Raw genomic sequence first — 22346 nt, forward strand, 5'->3', positions numbered from 1 at the left:
CAGCTGACTGCTCTCCATTACCCAAGAAAACAAAAGCAGTCAGGGACTCTGCATGTGAGAACACAGGCTCACATTTTTGGTGCTTTGTGTTTTTTCCTTCCCCACACTATTGTCCTCACAAGCAAATTTACCACTGGATCTAGCACCAGAGTGTTCTCCATTGAGGTCAGCAGTCTGTATGCCCTCAAAGACCCTAAGTGCACCAAGAACTCCACAAAGGTTCTCAGAGTTACTGCCAATGCTAATTTCCACAGGACACCTTGACTTGTTTTTTACCCCCACAGTGCTTACTTTTGTTGCAGTTTCCTTCTAAGACAAATTCATCTTAGGTAAACATTTTGATGGAACTGCCTCAGAGGATCTCTGAAGTGCTAAAAATTGTCTACATATCTACTTCAATGCACGGACACTGCTCTGAGGTGTAGCAGAATACATCTGCTTGTGCCACTAGTAACTGCCTCACCTGCTTAGTGCATTAGCTCTGAATTGAATGCCCCAAGCTTTAAGGCTCTCTCCATTCAAAAAGCTACACAGAAGCACAACACACAAGAGTTGTCACGTGCATATCAGCTATGGTTTCAATGAACTTTGCTAAACTCCAGGCAAATACAGAAAACTCGCATCTAGATCTGATTCAAAGAAGTAGTCAACAAAAACAATTATAAACAACTCATTGGCTTTGCAACATCCCCTATGACAGCTGCTCAGCTGATTCGGTGCTGGTCTGTGAAGGCCTGCCAGCAAACCATGAAAATACTGGGACAGGAGTGAGCTATCCCATCCAACAGTAGCACCAGGAACACCCTGCTAGCTCATTCTTACAACATAACCAGGGAGCAAACATGTGATGAATGAATGCTGGCATCTGATGCATCCATTTTGCCACCTTCAGTGACAAAGCAGCCAGATGTTTAAATAATACTGAAAACAAAAGCAGCAACAGTATCTGTCCAAGACTATTATATCGCAATATTTATTAATGACAACAGCATAAAACTGTCTCATAGTTACCTCAGAAAAACAAAACGTCCGTGGTTAGCAAGACCTGAAGTCAACAAAGAGCAAATGAACCCCCTTCAAACAAAGTGGGGAAGCAGGCTGTTGCTGCTAGCACAATCCCCATAGGCTAAGGTTATGCATGCACTGACTGCAAGAATCAGTCTGTGGTATCAGTTTCTTACACAGCAGCAGCTCACTGCACTGCGAGCATGCTGCTCCACCACTTAATCAGGTCTGCATACACTGCAATCATGCAGCTGTAGCAAGGAAGAAACACGGGTAATTGTTGTGATTGTTTAGCCAGAGACTGTAAACAACAGACAAACAGAAATGAAGCGATCTGAAAAATGCAGAAGGAAAAAAGCCTGAGAAATACCAGAAGTACCTTCTTTACAGAGACCTAGAATTATCCCCTCTCACAGCAGGACATGCAATACCACTCCACAGAAAATACTACATTAGCAACATCTCTTTCCATACCTTACACTGGTCACTATAAACAGCTTCTTGACCTTATTCTAGGGAGATGATAGAAAACTTACAGAACTGTTGTGCCAGAAAGGTAACTGTTAAGGTACTGTCTCCTATTGTAGCTTTAATTCTATGCAAAATCCAGCATTTCACAAAATTTGGATGTGGGGGTAGAAAAAAAATCATATAGCACGTAAGATCCCCACTCTCTAGGAGCTTCTGAGGCAGGAACAAATGGATAAGTGAGACCATATGTTCCAAACAAATAAATGAACTTAGTTTTGCATAGTTGATCAATTAAGACAGTTTTTAATTATGCTTTATTTCAGTATGCTAACACATGCTGAAAATGTGTTCTGATCTTAATGCTGAAAACTTTAAGTAGGTTAAATAAAATAACTTATTTTTTTTAATCCGTTTTTCGTTACCAAAGTAATTACCCTGAAGTAATTGGATACTTTCCAACCTTTTTAACTCCAGCCAAATGTCAAGCCAAAAAAAGAAGCAATTCCTTTTCTCCCCCTAGCCTCATCTCAGTAAGAGCACATAAAAGCTTACACTAAAGTACACACATCAAGACTGCAGTTTTCCTCAACTGAAGTAACGGCAAGCAGCAAAATGCCAGAGGCATTACACTGTCTAGGCACAGCAAGCATTAGCTGAATAGTTCAGGACAGGCAGAGAATCAACGCTAAACACAGAACTTAGCACTAGTTTTGTAGTCGCAGCTTTTACTGTCCTGGGTCTGCCTGTGCCTGCTGTACTGACCGCACTTCAGAGCTCAGCCCTGGCCAAGAACTTGGGATATACAAAGGGCAGTATGCACCCAGGCTATGCACGGCCTCACCCACTGGTATCTTCCATGAAATGCACAGACTTCCACTTCAAGTTTGGTTCTACTATAGAAAGTGACTGAAATAGTGGAATTGTGAGTTAACTCATTTATCTGCATGAAGAATGGCTGGAATAAAGGTGAAGCGTTTTCTCCACCAGATCCCCAGTTTCCAGTAGGACCCTTCCACCCTGTTATTGGTAACAAAGTGTTCTGCAAGACACCAACCTCAAAGATAAATGACACTTCAGAATCCCATGGTCTCTAGTCTGTGCCCATAAAAACACACATGCATCTGAGCCATCCCCAGTGGATTTACATGAAACATGTGACTGAAACTCAGCAAAGCAACTCTGCTGATAACACACAAGGAGGGAGAGAATTTGGGTCATTCCTCCTTGGATGGGCTGAATTCTGCATGGAGAACAGCAAAAATTTATTTTTTTTTAAATAGAACTGGGAAGATTAATGCATACAGGCAACAGTTCAGCACAGAGATACTTGTATACTCAGAACACATGCAAACATTTCAAAAAATATCTTTCTTTTTTAAGAACAATAGAGAATATTATTTTTCTCTTTCTGCTGCTGTGAATTTTAAACTCAGCAGGTGAAAATTCTTATAAAAGACTTGTGTTATGGTTTGCTTCATCTAAGTCCTATAAATTGAAGCCAATAATAAATGACTCAGACAAGCTACATGGATGCTAAAATGGGAGAATACATGTCACAGTGGCAAAAGCACAGAAGTTATACAAGGGTTATACGTCTTAATGGACTCGAACAACTAACCAAACATTTGAGGTGACTCATTGTAAACCATATCTCTACCATGGAAGAGTTAATGTTATTACTTTTTGACCTCTAAATGTTTAATTGGATAAATATTGGACAACACCATTCATATGAAATAAAAGACGTAACAAAAGGAGGATATATAGATATATATATATAATATATATTTAGTCTATTTAAAAATTATTTCTAAGTGGATATGGAAAGCTATTCAATTTTTAAGTCCTTTGCAGCTGCAATTTCTAGATATCATTGGCAAAACCAACAGGGAAAAACGTTCAAATGGTAATGATATCTGAAGAGGTAAACAAGATAGAATATTATTTTTCTTTTAAAAAAGTATTAAGAAAAGGTAAAAAATAAACATCTATCAGGAAGAGTTTGGTAGCAGGAAGATGAGGTAGGTGATCTCTCAAAATCCTCCCATCACTCCCTTTCCTTTTAAATGATTCATTAGGTATTCTAGCTGTTAACAACATCCTAAGTCACCAGGATATTTCTGTAGACATCTAAATATGCAACAATATGACAGCCCTGTTTAGGTCAATGCCATGACAAGGAGAAAAGATAGTTTCATTTATATCAACTATACAAATTCTCCATTTAGGGTGGTAAATTAACTGTACAAATTGCAGTTGAAAAGGATCATTTTATAGTTTCTTTGTAGGCATTTGGAAACAGAAGCATCAGCCTTTCCCAAATGTAAAGATTCTCTCTCATGAAGTGTAAGAAAATCCTAACGCAAGTATTGGTCACCACAAAGGAAAAAAGAAAACTTGGGATAGGATCTCAGCATTTTTCAACAAATGAAAACAAGCACAGATAAGCATGCATGATAAAAAAGTAAGAATATTAAAGATATTAAGGCGCTTTGATAAGTCCCAGACCTGACCCTGGCAAGTAGTCACATGGATTTTGATTTCTATGAGACAACACAAACTAATATGAACAGTAGCAAACTTACAGCATACAGAAGAAATTTGATTCTTGCACTTAGAGTAAGTGCAACAAAAAGTGGTTTGCTCAGCAGAAGACACCAGGGCTTACGCTGTATCAAGAACAAATTTGATAACTTTGCATACACAAATGGGAATCAATGGCTCTTCCCAGAACTGTATAGCATCACAAGATTTCAGAAGCAGAATTTGTGCTTCAGGAGCTGTTCATGGTCAGTCATTCCCAAAAAAGAAAGGGATTCCATAGCATTTTACATGCTGAAATGTTTAGTAGTACCAGCTTGTAATTGTACAATTTCATAACACCCAAAATCTTGAACACTACTTATACAACTATAAACATTATTCCTGTCATGGAATAGGATCTATGTCTTGATCATGATGAAAAAATTGAATCAGAATTCTTTGTAGCTCACCTCACAGTTCCTGAGACGGCGTGCCCATGCAGGCGTGTTTGGTGGCAATTGCTGGAGAGGAATGGGAAAGGGGTCTTCCAACATCCTGAAAAATAAAATGTTGTAAATAAATAAAATAAATAAATAAAATAAAATAAAATAAAAATAAAATAAAAATAAAATAAATAAAATGTTGAGTCTGAACAGACATCCAGGAAAGCTAATTTTTATCCTGACCCACAGCTATTAAATCAAAACAATGCATTACATAGAACAAAACAGGGTATATGACCAAACTACAGATACTATATCAACTTGCTTTTGAATAGGTGGAGTTCATTTTTTCCATATTCTACTTCACTGCTAAAGTAATTCACAATAATTATCACTATTTTAAAAAGCACTGTCTTCTGTGTTCAACAAGACCTCTAAGCATTCAGTATTCTCAGTATTGTTACCTAATAACAATTGCCAAAACACTGTGAAATAGATCATTTGATTATCTTGATAACTGTCTTATGCAGACTGATGGCAGAGTGCTGACCAATAAACCAAATATCCAATGCATGTTAAATGCTGCACATTTTAGTGGGTTTTAAATGAAAGCATTCACAATTAAAAATGCTAGGCATCACTGAGGGAGGGGACAGAGTTAGGTATCAAAGACAGGAAAGGAGTAACTGAACTATTTAAATTTTAGAAACTTTATTAACCAATCTGCCTGTGTGTTCCACTGAAACATACCATCAGCAGCAACTTTCTCATATATTTTACAAAAGGAAGCTTCAGCTTTCCCTGCAGCTTTTTCAATAAATCACTTTCAGCTCTTGGCATTATAACTATCTGGAGTAATTTCAGTAATTTGCACTGTGTTTCGTACAATACCCTCCTATTGTTCTAGTCAGAATACATCCAACTTGCTTTGGAATACAGGTACTTTAACTGCTTTTCTCATGTTCAGGCACATACATAAGGTCCCAGTAAACACAGTTGGCTACATATCATTCACTAATACTAAAAGTTCATAACCTCCACTCAACCATTCTGAGGTAATTTGTTATAGCCGTCACAAGAAACAAAACCCCACAAACCGCAAGAAACTTCATCAGCATTACCAGCAGGTCAAAGTGACCGTTAATCCTTTCAATTCCTAACCTACCTGGTGGTTGTTTTTTTTGATACAGTGAGAGATGCCTGTGGATGTAGAATGTAACTGCTTGCACTGTCTGCTAGAGCAGCCATTGCCACAGTCTGCAAGTTCCCATCACCACACTTCTCATCTGAAACATCTTTGCAAAAAGAAAACATCCTTCTGGTTAACAACAAAGAATGGGAAAATGACAAGCTATAATTAAAATTGTGTGTTGAAAGAACAAACCTTTTGACATATGAAAGACAATGATTTCCAGAAGAAAATCTGTGAATCGGTACTGATAAACTCTAAGCACATATATACAGATACACCTGATAAGGTTGTTTGTACTTGGAGACTTTGGTTATCATGCTACTGCTAATGAATCCCCACACAACAAAGCAAATAATCAGAACTTTAAAATCTGTTTTACATTTCCACAAATCTATACAGGATTACATGACTATTTTGTTCAGCTGCAAATTGCATTTTGAGAATCTGTTCAAATTTTTTATTTTATACAGAAAATGAAAAACAGTAACAAACCTTTCAGAGTTTGACGTAACACGACAACTGAGTTTTCAGAATTATTCTGGAATGCAAACTAGTACACAGCCTTTAGCCATCCAGCTAGGCTTACAGATAAATAATCAATGCTTTCAGATTTTAAAAGATATCCTTTCCTAAAGAACAACTTAAAATTTGTGCATGTAGTTGTGCATCTCAGCACATACTTAAAACGTGACACACTGAGGGCAAAACCTTGGTGACAAAGTGGAAGTTGCATCTCATGCGCTTCACAGGAAACTGAATTTCTACCTAGATACTTCATTTCTGGCTTCACAAAAGATGCCATATCACCTGAGTGAGGTGTCTGGAAAAGATAAGAACAGGAATTCTCCTACCTGCTTTACTTGAATTAACTACTTCATTCAAAATGAAACAAGCAGGCAGTAAAAATTGGAAGCTGCTGGTACAGTTGTCTGATATAGCAGAAATATATTTATTAATGATAAATAATGCAAGAAGCAGCTTTATCTTTCATATCTCTATTTATCTATGACACACCTAAAGTGAGCATAATAACCTTTATTTCACAGGGTTTTGTGCAACAGAAAACACTGCAAAGCATGCCAGATTCATAATCAGAAAGCAGATTCAGTAGATATGCTTTTTTGTCTTTTAACTCTGGCTAAGGAAATGAAATATACAAACAAGAGGTTCTTAAAAAAAAAATCACACAGGATGCACTTAGTCAGAGGAACACATACCCTCGAGTCCCACAGCTTAAACTCACCCTGAGTGCTAGTCACATCCAGAAGCTGACCTTGAGGAATAATCACTTGGGCCACTCCTGGCTGTGCAGAAGGAATGACATGCAGCACCTGGCCATTTTCTGACTGGCTGGCAACAATCATCTGTAAGGCAATCACAGAAAAGTATGAGTGGTGCTAGATGTTCTAGTGTTCACTGTGCAGATTGACCAGTTTTGCTTATAACTAGAACAGGAAATATTCTGGTTGGAATTAAGGCCTGTAAATTAACTTCGTTTCACATAATAAAGTAAACTGTCTATTTAATGTCAGTTTCTTAGTCATTTACTTGATTAGAGAGGAAAAAAAAAAAACAACACATACAGGATTCTACAATGAATTACACATTTATTCAGAACTGAAAGCTATCAAAAACATGAATAATTCATCATTGGATTCACTGTAACCCCGTTCATAGACTAGCAGGATTAATCATAACATATAAATAAATTTGATCTTTACTCCTAAGAAATTGATCTATACGGGCAATGTTTCATGCAAAAGCAGACAGAACGTAAAGCTGCAGAACTTGAAAAAACAGATTAATTAAATCTTCAAAAATCCTAGAAAAGTAAAGTGACTCCTTATGGTAAATAGTGCTACAGTTACCAAGAACTTGTTTCCAGCAATGCTATAAAAGCTAACATAACAAAATATAACCCTGTTCCTGATTTATTATTGCACTTGAAACGGGTCAGGTGTCTATAATGACAATACAATACATGCCAAGCAAACTACTTGAATGAAGGAACACTTATTTTGTAAAAAGGTAACTAAGAACTACAAAGCAACATTTTGAGTAAATTTAAAAAAAAAAAAAAAAAAGATCTAATGGGTTAGCTTATTGCTAACGTCTGAGTCCCAAGAAAATAGACACACACATCCCAGGAATACAGAGAAAGCAGCAGCGGTAGAAGTACGAAATCTCATCGCCCAATAACATCCAGGCTGAGTACTGACAAAAGACATGACACTGTCATTTAATAAAATTTGTTATGGCTGGAGACAGGGCTTGCCAATGAGAAAGAGCAATTGGAGCATGAACTGAACCACTGAAAAGTCTCACCTTGTTGCTCAAGACTGAATTAATTGGCTGTTACAACAAACAAGCACCCTATATAAGGGTCCTTCAAAGAGCTCCAATGCCACAGACTTCCCCACCTGCCCTGCTTCAGATGTACTCACCATCTGCGTGCTGGGCCCTCCTAGGGGCTGCAGCTCATAGAGAGGCTGCCCGTTTTGGTCTACCAGATGGAACTCCTCTGCAGAGAGAGGCTGAGGCTGGGGTGGCCGTGCAGGTGCAGCTAATGATGGAGAACTACCCAAAAGACGTACTGTGATAGGCAAGGCTGCGGGAGTCTCGCCGTGTCCAAATAACAGATCCTTGGAATCCATGCAGGTTAAACGCTTTCACAGAGGAAAAACAGTAAAATGCACGTTAATGCCAAGTAGCAATTTCTACTTTAAAAAAAACAAACAAAAGAACATTTAAAATTGTCATGATGCATTTTTACTCAGTTGGAGCTCTATGTCCTTCTGACCAAGAGGCTACTATTTAGCACTGGCAGATCTGGTTTTCACATTTTCATGCTGAAAATATGAATACATTTCTGCTTTCTAGAACTGACCCTCTACTAAAAGGAGAGAAATTCCACTGTGCCCAAGAGCTGTGCCCCAAAATTACTTACCACTTTAAAACATCTCAAGACTACCCAGAAACTGAAAGAACATCCACCAACTCAATTTGACTTAAAAAGAAATCTTAGATATTATTCTTCTCAGCCTTTAGATACTTGCATTTAGCTATGGAGACAAAGTTTCTATACACTGACCGCTTTCTTAATTCTTTACCACAGAAGAAGCACAAGCAGCAGAAAACAAAATCAAGTCCAAGAATTACACAGTGCAAGACCAAGAATCAGATCTTGCAAGTCTCAAAAAAAACCCAACATAGTCAGAACATATTCTACTCAAGCTTGAGAAATTGAGATCTCACAGCACATTCCATTTGTATTAAATTTAAATGTTTAAACATAAATGTGTCCTGTTGCAACTCTGTCAACACAAACATTAAACATTTAAAAACAGTAAGAATTAGGTAGCCCTATGTAAGTTTTGTAAGGCTGTCATTTGGCCAGTGCAAGAAGGGCAATAGGTTTTCTCTCTGCAACAATTACACATCCAGCTTTGATGCTTCTGTAACAAAAATGTGGAAACTGCAAATCAAAAAAGAGAGGAAAAATGTTTCTAAATTCTGTACTGAAGTCAGAACTGGGCCAGAAACCTTATGTAGTTTCAGCTCCTCTGTAAAACACACCAGAAAACAACAAGATTGTATGAAGGCCATGAACACACTACTAACCCGCTACCCGAATGATCTCTTAGCCAACGCAATCTGAACAAGAACGTTTTATTCACAGAAGTCTCTGTGGCTAGGATAGGTGGCAACATTTAGTAACAGCTATACTTAAGATTCCCCTTCACTTGATGTCTATACATATTTTGTGTTGTCCTTGGGTTCCCCTTTTCCACATCTGGTCACTAAGCAGTTTGACCCAATTTTCAAGTGTTCTGAACCCATCCAAAATTCTTTTAATAAAGAATTTTGTTAACAAAATAAGTATTTCTTCAGCACTGTAACAGGAGTTACTAAATATAATTACTAAAAGGCTGTCATTACAGGTAACATCTGGATGTTTATCAGTTCAGAACCGAATGGCACAAGAATACAAGTGAAGGAACTTCTGTATTTTTTAAAAAACACAACAATATATTAGTCTAAAGTGAACAAATACAAATACAAAGGGAACAAAAAAAATTAGTCTAAAGGGAACAATGTATTAGTGTAAAGGGAACAAATAACAAAATATGAAAAATCACACTGTAAAGTAATTGGAGAGAACGTAAAGAAAGCATCTAAAAAGACAGAATGTTCATATCTCACCTGAAAAACCTGATTGTTTGTTTCCAACTGTCCTGCACCATTGCAGTTGCCTACAAACAAAACATTAGATCTTTCCATAGCAACATTGTGGTCAACTCCATTTTCTTCCATTACCAGATGACCTGGAAAAGTTACAAAAGTTTACTTCAGTACTAGCCTCAATCAAGAGGTTGCTACAGGATTTTTTCTGGTGTTAAAGATCTAAGTTTTACAGGTTCTAACCCCACTGCAAGCTAAAAACAAAGCCCTCAAGATAAAAAGCCCTTGCTTCTTTACCACTTTATTACACACTGCAGATACATTGCAGTGTGTTCCTCCAAGAGTATAGTTTAGCACCTTGTAGAAGAAAATTTGCTTGACTTGTCATTGTGCACACAGATACAAAACAGACAATACACGTTCTTATGCTTTTCATTTAGATACATCCACAAGCACTTATCTATACACATCCAGAGATTCTTAGTACTTACAGATATGCCAGCACTACTTTATGAAAATATTATTCATCTATTACCACAGTAAACACTCAGGACTCGCATTACCCAACTCGGTCACAGAGCCATCTTGAAGTAAATTGGATTTGTTTTAAAGGGGTATAAAATAACATTTAAATTACAGAAAATTACTATAGTTAGACTACAGCTGGAAGCTTTGGGCACAAAAAGCGCCAGATATTCAAAACAAAGCTTGGCATGAATCATAGGATGAAACACAAAAAAACAGAGTTCTCAGCACTTTGGAGATTTACCTCCCATCCCAAAGAAAAGTCCTTCAAGGAGCTCAGCTGCCCATTACAAACCTTCAAGCAAACAGAGAATATGAGACAGTGAATTGCCACAGCCACAGGATAAGGCTTTCACCTAGCCAACACAGCCTTTAAAGCAGTGACCAAACCCAAATATTTATAAGGAACTAAACAAAAAGACAAATTAACCTGGCCTCTACATTACTAAGCTATATACATGTGTGTGTGTATATATATATATATATATATATATATTTATTATTTTATTATTATTATTTTTTAATATATATTCCAATACGCACAAAATACGCCAAAGTGAATAGAACAAAACTTAATTCCTGCAATTTGTATTGGAGGAGGGAGTAAGGTTCTTTGGAAATAAATACTCTTCCATATTTATTTTAGAGACAGGCAGCATTATGTTAGAACATGACTCCTACCAGCTTTATGTTCTTCATCACACAGCAAATTCCTTCGGATGGACCATCTCAGCTGTGGCATCTAAACCATTTACAGCTTTGGTAAGGAGAATGTAAAAGACTATAAAGCCTTTCAGAAAGAATTGTACAACTGAAAGCATATATTTATTTTTCTTTGAAAAGATATAAAGGACCATGGGCAAAGCAGAACATCTCCTTAGCTTCTGGAGATGAATAAAGCATTCTACTGATATGAACAACATTATGAAGTTAAGCTGCTCATATGCTCATTATAATAAATACTCTAAAGCAGATTTATTTTTCCTTTCAATTTTCAAGTGAAGACACTCCAAACCAAGCTCTAAATTAAGTTAATCATGTTTACCAAGTATTTTGTAGCTTTGGATCTGAGAACAATTATGGGATGTTTCAGTTTAAATATCTGAAGCAGACAATAGAAAAAAAAAAATCCACGCCAGACAGAACTAGATTTCATCATCACTCATCCAGTGTCCCCCTATTAAAAGACATAAATATATGTTGTTTTTTCCAGGGCAGCACTTTCAGCTGTTAGAAATCACCTGAAGATAATCGTTTGACAGACAGCAATGGTGTGTGCTCTGAGCATGCCACAAACCTGCCACAGAGTGCAGGAATGGCTGTCTCAGCATTGGCCTGTGGCCAGAGCAGCCCAATGCTCTGTATCTAACATGCTAGTTAATAACAGCCCAGGGAAAAATGATAGCAGCAGGACAAACATAAAATGATATTTTTCCAGCTTCCTGTTATAAGTAGAACAGAAATAGCTTGAGCCTAAAGTTGTATCTTGGTGTTTAAAACACACCCGCAGTATATTTCTGTTCAGTGACCTTGTATAATCACTCTTTTAACCTAGGCAAGCCACTGGCACATGCATTACCCCAGGAACTTCATGGTTTAACCATCCAGATTGCATCAGCCTAAATTCTATTCAACCCTAAAAAAAAAAAATAAATAAAAAAAAATTTTTGTCCTAAAGAAATATACTGTTACATAGATGCTCAGAAGCATGTACATAACTAATAAATGGCATAGTTAAATATTGCCAACAAATTCTCCAAATAAGACAACTAAATCCTGTTCATAGATATATGCATAGATATTCGTCATGAAAAAGTGAATAATACGCAAGTATCCCTCCTTTTCATAAATGTTTTACATTTGAAATTTTTGTGGTGCATATGTAACACCATGGCTTGCTACATTTAGCAAGAAGTTGAGGGAGAAAGGTGGGAGTTTAACTTAGTGTAAAAACTGAATCAACAGCTGTATCCCCCACGCACAGCTCGAGCGCTGGCAGCTCTTTGCCTCAGCTTCAGCCTCAGCACAGCACAGCACCAGGAGAGCCACCTACGTGCTGCTCTCTGCCAAGCCCGCTGCTCCATGGCTGCTTCCCACTCAAGGGTCAGCACCCTAACACTGCAGCACCGCTTCTGTCACCCTGCCTCCCCATTGAGAAGCACCCTGCTCAAAATAAAGCGGTATCTGCAACTGCTGCTGCCCTCAGTTTGACTCCACAGAGAGCTGGCAGCCACAGAAATTGCTAGCACAGGTAAGTACTGCAACCATCACTAGTATTTTAAGAAGTCTTAGTGACGGGATCTTCAAGAGAGCAATCATCAGGCACTGCAACATAGCTTACTATACTACCATCAGCAGTTCAGTTCCAAAGACAAACAAGATCACTCAGCAAAAGGCAGGCAGGCAGACCTCATGCTGAGGCAACACCTACAAACCAACTACAACTACACCAGTTCTAGACTAATGTAACTCTCAGGTCTCACATGACTGTGTGCTTCTGCCTTCCCTCAGTTATGAGGGCTCTTTCTGAGGGCTATGTGCAGGCAGACCCAAAGAGAAGTACTGTCTTCCAAAATCCCAGATCAAGTTATTTTAACGCTGAGGGAATTCTACAAGATTTTAGTCTCTCTTCTCTTAGAAGAAAACTGAACTTGAAGAAAACATGTGAGCCCATTTTGATTATAGGCCCATTCCCTTACATTTACAGACAGGAGTCTTCAGTGCTCACCCATGTTAAAAGAAGAAAAAAGATAAACCAAAGCTCGACTAAGTTCATGTTTTCAGCACTGCTGATAGCAACGTGCCTCATCTCGGCCTCAGTTTACACTTCATGATGGTAAACACGCTTGGAAGCCTTGCTAACAATTCTTTCTCAGTTTTCCCTATAATAATTAAGAGGTTTAATAAAAAGATTTAAAATAATTGCAAAGCTTAACACAACACTCCCTCTGAAAAAGCTGCCTCTGGTGAGACCGCTCTAACAAGCAAACCATTATAAAGGGCATGAATTACAGCGAAACGTAACGGGGACGAAACTGGAGCAGAGCACTGTCCTCAAGCAGGCAGCTGAACTAGCTTAACATTAGCTCGTGCCGGGCTCGGGACTCAGCTCGCGTCCGCGGTACAGCAGCAGGCGGGTACTGCACGGGGCACACGGAAGGTTTGGGAAGCGCCCGGGTGCTCGGCAGGGCTCAGGGGAACCCCTCAGGGAACCGCGGGGCAGCTCCGGGGGGCGCGGGGCACTGGGGCTGGGCCCCGCCCGCTGCCGGGGACGCCGCGGAGGGACGGGAGAACTCAGGGCAGAGGCGAGCCGCAGGTGCCGGCGTCCCCCACCCCGGGGTGCTCGGCTCCCCTCCGCTCGGGGCAGGACCTTCCCCACCGCCACGGGGCAGGGCCGGCCGCTGCCTCTCGGCGAGGGGGCGGCGCCCCGTTAGCCCGGCCGCCGCCAGGCTGCCTCCGCCGACCCCCTGCCACCCCTCGCCGCGGGGCGCCGCGCCCCCGCCCCGCCGCTCTCTCTCCCCCAGCCCGGGGGCGAGGGGAGCCCGGCCCCGACCCCCGGAGCGAGCCCGCCCCACCTCGCCTCAGCTCCCGCCGGCGCCGCCATGGAGGCCGCCCCTCGGCGCACGCGCGGCGCCCAGAGGCCGGCAGGGGGCGCGCTGGCAGCAGGGAGGCGGCGCGCGGCCTGGCGGGGGCTGCGGCCGCGTGGGGCAGGGGCAGGCCGGGCACTGCAGCACCGCCACCAGCAGCAGCAGCAGCAGCAGCAGCATGGCGCAGCTCACGGCGCGGTTCCGCACCGAGAACCCCAGGTGAGGTCGCGCCGGGTTGGGATGGGTAGGGGGGTACGGGGAGGCCCCCGCGCAGGGCCGGCTAACGGCGCCGTGTGCCCGCAGGTACGCCGTGGAGGATGTGCCCTTCTCCGTGCCCGCGGCCTCCGAGATCACCGACCTCAGCCACCTCATCAACAAGCTGCTGGTGGCCGCCGACGGTAGGGGCCGGGCCGGGCCGGGGGCTCCGCCGCAGGCCCCGCCTCGGCCCTGCGCTTCGGGGCCGGCCCGGGCCGCACGGAGGGGCTCGGGGAGCAGCGGGCGGGCGCAGACAGCCGGCAGAGCCCCCGTGGCTCGCAGCGAGCCTCCCTTCCCTCCCCTCGCGTAACGCCGTGGGCTGCCCGCGCTGGGCTTTTAATGCTCGTGCTGGCCAGCCCCAAAGGGAGGTTGTTCTTGATAGCATCAGTTAAACAGCACTACCTGAGAGTGAATTCTGCTTTGTTTCAGCTGACCACAAGTATGTGGAATTTGACTTCCTTATCAATGGCCAGTTCTTGCGTATGCCGCTGGTCACACACATGGAGATGGAAAATATCTCCACGGTAAGTCATGCTCGCTTTCTTTCGCAAAACAGATTGAGCCAACAGCTCTCAGTTCAAGGTATCAAGGTATCACCCTGTCACCCTAACTAGGTAAATCTCTAAACTGGTGAAACGTTGCCCTGCTCAGTTTTTCTCCTTTCCCGACTTCCACAAAAGTCCTGTATGTTTGAAGTCATTCTCAATTGCAGAATGATTAGACAGTAGAGGACAGAGCAGTGCAAGAAACACCCTTAATCCAAGCTGTTGTCTTTATACAATTTAGAGGGTAAATTATTGTTGCATGTAGTTTATCACTAACATGTTTTAGCTTCCCGTGCTTAGTTACATTGAGAGATAAAAGGAGAGGTTAGCATCACATCTAGAAAAGTCAAATTCATGAATTACTTTAGACACGACTTTTACATAGGTAGATACAGTAAAGAGGAACCTGAAAAGTATAACTATTTCATTTTGCTTTCAGCTTGCCATTAATTGTAACTTGCTAAAACTATGGAAAGCGATAATACTTGGATACTGAGACATTTGGTTCAATAAACTTTTATATCTGTACCACACTAAAATTAAGTATAAATGCTATTAAGAAAAATTAAACTGCACTAAATAACTCTTCTGTCTGTGAACTCAGGAAGAAGTGGTGGAAATAGAGTATGTGGAGAAATACATGGCCCCTCAACCAGAGGAGTGCATCTTCCATGATGACTGGATCAGTTCTGTTCAAGCCACTGAAGAATGGTACCACAGTAAACCAGTTCTAAGTTTATATTACTTATTCCTGTTGTATGCAGAGGACTCCATGGTGTCAAATGAAGTCCTATTCTGTATCTTTAAAAGTCTATTAAGTCTATTTTTTCTTGATTTGTTTTGATTTTTCCTTTTAACCTAGCAAGTCAGTCAGATACTACTTGCTTTTGTAAGGAGTTCGGTTTTAACACCTCTGTTCTCTGCTGACAGCAACTTTAACACAGCAGAAAACAACTGCTTGAGATGCTGTTAGTAGAAATGGATAACACAAATACTGATCACTATTTCTTAAAGGACACCAAGATTTCTATTTTAAAGCTTAAATCATTTAGACTTCAAATGTGACGTTCATGTAGTAACAAATACAATTATGTAGCTTTGTACAGAGCTTTTCTTTAAAATGCACTTATAATTGTCCTTTTGTACAATATTTTTAAATTTATTTCCAAACAGCTAGGCCATGCTTCTCTATGAAATAATGGTTTGAAAGTGCTTTGAGATCCTCATGTTACATACTACAATAACAGCATGTTATTATCTTTTATTTTAAATAACGTATGAGATGTTAAGTTTCACCTACCAGAATATGCAGTATTCCCTCTCATTGCTACTCTTTTACTCTTAAGCCTTGCACTTGTAGGTTTTAACAAAGCCTTGCACTGTAACAAAAAAAAAAAAATATTTTTTTAACTTTTCCAAGTTTGTTTGTTTTTAATACAAAGCAGTTACATTTTTAATTCATTTCAGCTAACCAGTTGCTATGTTACTTTTTTTTTTTTTTTCCCATTTTCTGGTTGTTGTGTTCTTTCATAAAAACATGTTTGTTTTTAAAGACAAGAATACTTCAAATTCTGTATTTTGCAGGATATTAACTGGCTGCTATGATCAGACTGCTCGAATCTGGTCTTTGGAAGGAAAATCTATCATGACAATAGCTGGTCATACAGAAGTAGTGAAGGATGTGGCATGGGTGAAGCAAGGTCAGCATATATATTATGGGAGCAGTAATAGCTTGATTTATTGTGGGATAAATTCAGTGTTGAATATGTTGAAATGATAGTGAATGACTATTTAATAATCACAGAATGGTTACAGTTGGAAGGGACCTCTGGAAATTATCTGGTCCAAGCCCCCTGCTCAAATAGGACACCAACGCATTGCCCAGGACGATGTCTAGAAATCTAGATGTTAAAAATTACTTCAGCCTCTTGTCAGAAGTCTTGATGATGAAGTTAACGGATTGTTTTACTGGCACCATTACAGTAATGAATGTTGTACTTTAGCATTCGTATTGTCTATCATCCTTTCAGTCTTTATCAGTAAATATTTGTATGCAGTATTTTGTATGTAAACATTTACATTAATTGTACTTGCAGAATAACAGCGTAAACTGATAATATGGTCTGGGTTTCTATCTACTATTTCATCTTCAATTAGAATAATTACTATAAATGCTTTGGTAAGCTGACTTTGGTGTGAACGTGACTTCTTTCTTCCTCAGATAGTCTATCCTGCCTGTTACTCAGTGCCTCTATGGATCAAACTATCCTGCTCTGGGAGTGGAATGCAGAGAAGAACAAAGTGAAAGCCCTTCACTGCTGCAGGGGGCATGCTGGGAGTGTGGACTCTATAGCTGTTGATTGCACGCGAACTAAAGTGAGTGACTTCTTAAAAGAAACCTGTCTTTTGGGATGTTAGCAACCTATATCTCAAAAATATATTTTTTTTGGCCCTAGGTATTACTGGTCATTGTGTTATTGTGACCAACACACTGACTTTTCCATTCCTGTTATAAATGATGGTTATTAAAGATTATATGTGCTACATCAACACTAAATCTTTTCAACAAAGCAGTGCACTTACCTCTAGTATGACAAAAAGCTGAAGGTGACTTTAGATAGCCAAGCCATTATACTGCTGCTTTTGACTTCTGTTGAGTGAAGCTGAATGTTCATTTTTAAGGAAACATTGCATTTGACAGACATAAATACAGGTTATAATGAACTATTTTCAAATTCAACCAATATTTTCACAGTAGTTTTGAATGGGAAAAAAAAAATATTTCAAGAGTGATATTCATAAAAAGCAAGTGACAGAAGAGGTCCTTTCCCTTCAGGACTTCAGTACGTAAGAGCATTCATACCGAAGGTAGAGTCACCCCTCTCAGCTTGCCTCAGTAAGAAAAGGATTAAAATAAAATCTGGTGATGAAAGAAAGAGATGTTTTGTAGATATTCTTCCTGCAAAGAAAGGAGGGGAAAAAAGAGTAATTTGATCTATACAAAAACTTCTTTAGTCTCATTCGAGGAGCTCAGAATCCATTGGTTATTTTTTTTCAAGCAGGAACTGTACTTAGTATGACCTGCAAGGCTTGTCTGGATCAACTTTTAACAAAATGTTTCTATTTTTACAGTTCTGCAGTGGGTCTTGGGATAAAATGTTAAAGATTTGGTCTGCAGGTAAGATAAGTCTAGTCTGGGATCCTTGGCTGTCTTCAGAACTGTACTTACAACAGCCTGCATGATGAATACATGAATACTTTATAATGAAAATTTGAATTTCAATAAAAGCAAGCTCTGACTTTTTTTTGGGAGGGGACGGGGGGAGGAGGGGAACAGGATGGGACACAGACACAACAATAGCTTTGTAAGCCTGTACATAACTATTTTAAAGTACTGTTTTGGGTGGTAAAATTTTCAGGTGTGGTTATTAACAACCTGTTGCTGTTTTATTCAGAACACAATATTATGTGTCTGTTTTATTTAAACATGCCTGTTTTAATATAGACTCTACAAAACAAAGGTTTGTGGGTGATTTTTCTGGTCTATCAACACCACAGTATGGAGGACAATAAGATAGACAGGTCTTTTCTAGAAACAGTTTTTTTTGTTGTTGTTGTTGTTTTTTGTTTTTTTAATCTGCATGTTCTCTATCACTGTTACCAGTCATATTTTTCCAGTTGGGTGTATATATGTAGGCACTGTATCTAAAAGAAAGATTGTGTTTACCCCGCACTTGACTTCCTGTTGGGATTTTTGGTGAGGCAGGATGGTCTTAAAAACACTATTACAACTTCAGAAACCTCTAGATCAGGCCTGTCTTTTGTCATAGTCCCTACAGATGAAGAGGATGAAATGGAAGAAGCAGCAAACAGACCACGGAAGAAGCAGAAAACAGAACAGTTGGGACTAACAAGGGTAAGATGAACTCCAGGTTTGTCCAGGAATTTATCTGAGAAGCGTGACCATAGAAAGAAATTCTTATTTGTTAATATTTACAAGACCAAAAAAATTTCTGTGATGTGCCTGAGAATGACCAGATTCTTTCTTTTATTTATTGAAAGAACAAATGTATAAATGATACTCAATCTAATCTCTTCTCACTTTCGAATTTTAGACTCCCCTGGCAACCCTCTCTGGCCACACAGAAGCCATCTCCTCCGTGCTGTGGTCAGATGCTGAAGAAATTTGCAGTGCATCGTGGGACCATACCATTAAGCTCTGGGATGCTGAGACAGGAGGTCTCAAATCAACTTTGGTGAGATCACTGTACTTTGTATATTCAGCTTAAAGATAAAAGCTGTACAAAAATGATAGTCCTCCCTGTCCCCCGCCCCCTCCCCAATTTATTCATTTATTTATTTTTTTGACAGACGGGAAACAAAGTGTTTAATTCTGTCTCCTACTCAACACTTTGTCGACGTCTTGCATCTGGGAGCACTGACAGACATATTAGACTATGGGATCCTCGCAGCAAAGGTGAAACAAAATAATGCACATTCATTAAGTCTTTTTTTTTTTTTTCCTCCAAAAATCAGAATTTCTCCCTGTTAGGAGACATTTCAAGAAGTGTTTTCTGGTGCCTTTGCTTGAAACAAGCCATTTGGGAGCTTTTGTTAAATATAGACATTAATTCTATTTTCTGTAACTTGGTACAAGACTCTTTTGATTTTTTTACCTAGTGATTTAGAGAACTTAACTTAGGTTGTCCTTTTTTCTTCAAACTTACTAAAGTATATTCAACTGGGTTTTTGCAAAACCTGAACTTTTTTCTTAAAAAAGATTCAGTCCCTGTATTGGTAGGTAGGACCATCATTAAAGTAAAATAGTAGTCACTTTGTTATGCTATAGTGGTGTCATCTCTGACAGGACTGCTAGTCAGTTATGACTGAATCAACCAGATTTATTTCATAGATATATTTACTTGTTTAGCGCCTATAAATCTCATCCGGAGTTCAGCATATAACAGTATTATCTTATTTTTTAATAATAAAAACATTTATTTATTTTGTTTTTCAAAAATCTTAAATGTAAAGAGAGTTTAGGGACTAGAAAATACATTTTGATTGTTTTAAATTATTTTTACCAGAACTTGGGTAGCTTCCCCCCCCCCCCCCCCCAATGTTTACTCTCTTCAAGTTCACTGTGATATATGAAATCAGAATTGCAGGGTATTAGAATATCAACACTTACCTTGAACACAAATGTGTTGCTGACTTTTTCTTCCCCACTGGATTTTGGATGCATCTTCAAGGGCCTGTTTCAGTTGACATCTGCTGAGTAGCTTTTCTCTTTTGTCCAGATGGCTCCTTGGTTCTCCTGTCTCTGACTTCTCACACAGGCTGGGTGACATCTGTGAAGTGGTCACCCACCCATGAGCATCAGCTAATCTCTGGTTCTCTAGACAACATTGTGAAGCTGTGGGACACAAGGAGGTAAAATAAATGTGTTCCTTACTAGTCAAAGGAATGTAAGCTTACATGGTCAGTTAACCCAATGAATTAGTGAGATCAGTCTGAGAAATTTATTGGAAATTTCTTTAGTATTTCTGGAAATCCTCTAGGATTTAGAAGTCAAGCATATAATGAAAGGAAGAAAAGTATTTGTAATCGACATGATGACCTATGGCTTAATATCTGTAATAGCTGTATGGTGTTCCAGCACATGATTGACTTGGCATTAAGAACAGCATTGATTGAAATGCAGAAGGCAGGAACTCTAACATTGCTACTGGGATTAAGAACAGCAGAAAGTCTGTTACACATTGCTCTACTTCAAGGAACAACATACATACTACTTCTATAAAATGAACCTAATAGCATGAATAATGAACTTGCTACTCTTTTCAGAACTTCCATAACAAATTTCTGAAAAATGAATTGGTTTGCATTCAGAAGATATAAATGGCTTTTCCTGGAAAAAAAATAGTCAAACAGTATCTAAATGGAAGAAAAAAATATATAATAAACTGTTCCTAAAAAAAAAGAAGTCATTACACTTCAGTCTCAAAGTAGGTTAGAAGAAGGTGAAAAACACCGCTGCTTTTCTCTTTAGGGATGTAGGGGAGGTTAAAACTACTGTAAACAGCTGTGGAGAAAGCAGTGAAAACATCACAGACAGTGAAGATACAAATGTTGTTAAAATGTTTAACTGCTAAGACCACATCTGTGTGATACCATTGTGACAGTATTTCTTCCAGGAACTGATTTTGCTGACTATAATTACTCACAATTTCAAATGCGTGACTGTAAATCCTTGTGTTTTACCAGTTGCAAAGCTCCTCTCTATGACTTGGCTGCTCATGAAGATAAGGTTTTGTGTGTGGACTGGACAGAAACAGGGGTAAGAATCCAAAAAGCAAGTTATTCTATTTATATACATTCTGGTTACGAAGCACGCTAAAAGCAATATTTCTTCCTTTATGCTTAACAGTGGAAGACATCAGGAAGTTTGAGTAGTTGCTTTGGTTTTTACAGTGGGTAAAAAAAACAACAACAAAAAACATGTTCCATAGTATTGTTTGCTGCCATAGAGACTAAAAGAGCAGCATGAACTGAGACATTGCATGTAGAATGGAGGAACTTTATAATCCTCTATAGCAAGCTGTTCTGCTACTCTAGTGGTACACACATGCATAAAATTAAGAAAATATTTTGTTAAGGTTTAAAACTCTCAATAAGGTTCCTGTTAGGAAACAGGAAAAGGCAGGAAGAGCTTTAGAAGAGCTTTAGAAGTTTTCCACAAAACCTTTTTCTCCTAATTTCAGAAGGAGATTGCTTCCACAGTTTGAGTTTTAGTCATACATTAACAGTTCATTATTTGTTGCTTTTCCTGTTCATGTCTTCAAAAGAGAAAAAGATGAGGGTCTCTTAAATTTTGTTTGGGTATTTTGCTTAGTTCTGGTATTAATCACAATTCTCTTTTCCTGTCATCAGTTACTATTGAGTGGTGGTGCAGACAACAAACTATATTGCTACAGATACCCAGCCACAGCCTCTGACGTCGGAGCATGAAGGACAACTGCCAGAAGATTTTTTTAAAAAACATTTTGCAGCAGTCACTCCGTTAACACCTGAAGGAGGTTTTTGTTGCTCAGAGAGCAGTTGTTCCTACTTTTTGTCTTATTAACCTGTATCTGTAACAACAGAATGACAACCAGCAGCTTCAACCATGATTACTGTGAAACAAAGCAAAGGCTGTTTCCTCCCTTGTCAATTGCTTTCAATTTAAGATCTTTTAAATGGCTATTTGTATAGACCTGTTAATAACAGTAAACTATTCCTGACACTTAAAGAAAAATTACTCACTGGACTAAATTATTTTTGAGTTTATCTTTCCCTTTAAAAAAAATAAACTTTTATCTATAGTTCATTGTTTTAGTGCCTCACTTGATGTAAAAATCAGACTTCAACTCTAATCTAAGTATGGTGGTTGGCAGTTTTTAAGATTAGGTCCTTTACTGACAAATGCAGTCTGCTTTTTAGGATAACACTTAGTATATTTGCAGTGCAAATGTAGATGGTGAAACAAAATCTGAACTGGCATTATTACTAGATTATTGTAAAACAGTACTTACAACACAGCCAAGTCACAACTTAGATTTCACTCCAGTAATTAACT

The 22346-nt window shown here is 39.2% G+C and overlaps 2 protein-coding genes across 6 annotated transcripts in view; one reads left to right on the top strand and one right to left on the bottom strand.

The window, feature by feature from the left end:
- Positions 1-13979, bottom strand: part of CARF (calcium responsive transcription factor) — a 36863-nt gene extending 22884 nt beyond the window's left edge. For 2 of the 5 annotated variants that reach the window (XM_068685986.1, XM_068685985.1), the window contains exons 1-7: positions 13917-13979; positions 10586-10636; positions 9838-9959; positions 8079-8300; positions 6878-6998; positions 5608-5737; positions 4470-4554 (exon numbers count right to left, since the gene is read on the bottom strand). In XM_068685986.1, coding sequence (XP_068542087.1) covers positions 4470-4554; positions 5608-5737; positions 6878-6998; positions 8079-8300; positions 9838-9959; positions 10586-10592 — 687 coding nt within the window. In that variant the 5' untranslated portion in view covers positions 10593-10636; positions 13917-13979. Of the gene's footprint in view, positions 1-4469; positions 4555-5607; positions 5738-6877; positions 6999-8078; positions 8301-9837; positions 9960-10585; positions 10637-13916 lie in introns of those variants that run through there. The other 3 variants (XM_068685988.1, XM_068685987.1, XM_068685989.1) reach the window with 3 other exon arrangements.
- Positions 13971-22092, top strand: WDR12 (WD repeat domain 12). Its single transcript, XM_068685992.1, has 13 exons — positions 13971-14147; positions 14232-14326; positions 14613-14707; positions 15333-15439; positions 16313-16428; positions 16950-17104; positions 17861-17906; positions 18559-18644; positions 18844-18984; positions 19100-19205; positions 20029-20161; positions 20996-21068; positions 21662-22092. Exons 1-13 carry the CDS (start codon positions 14107-14109, stop codon positions 21737-21739), a joined length of 1272 nt encoding a protein of 423 aa, XP_068542093.1. The 5' UTR covers positions 13971-14106; the 3' UTR covers positions 21740-22092.
- The last annotated feature ends 254 nt before the right edge of the window (positions 22093-22346 follow it).

The sequence above is a fragment of the Anas acuta genome, chromosome 6, assembly GCF_963932015.1.
Source record: "Anas acuta chromosome 6, bAnaAcu1.1, whole genome shotgun sequence".
Lineage (NCBI taxonomy): Eukaryota > Metazoa > Chordata > Aves > Anseriformes > Anatidae > Anas > Anas acuta.

Bases quoted from the DNA above. Each gene is read 5' to 3' on its own strand.
- WDR12 (XM_068685992.1), top strand. From the start codon at position 14,107: ATGGCGCAGCTCACGGCGCGGTTCCGCACCGAGAACCCCAG. The intron at 18,645-18,843 runs GTAAGATGAACT...TTCGAATTTTAG, and splicing joins AACAGTTGGGACTAACAAGG to ACTCCCCTGGCAACCCTCTC. The intron at 20,162-20,995 runs GTAAAATAAATG...GTGTTTTACCAG, and splicing joins AAGCTGTGGGACACAAGGAG to TTGCAAAGCTCCTCTCTATG.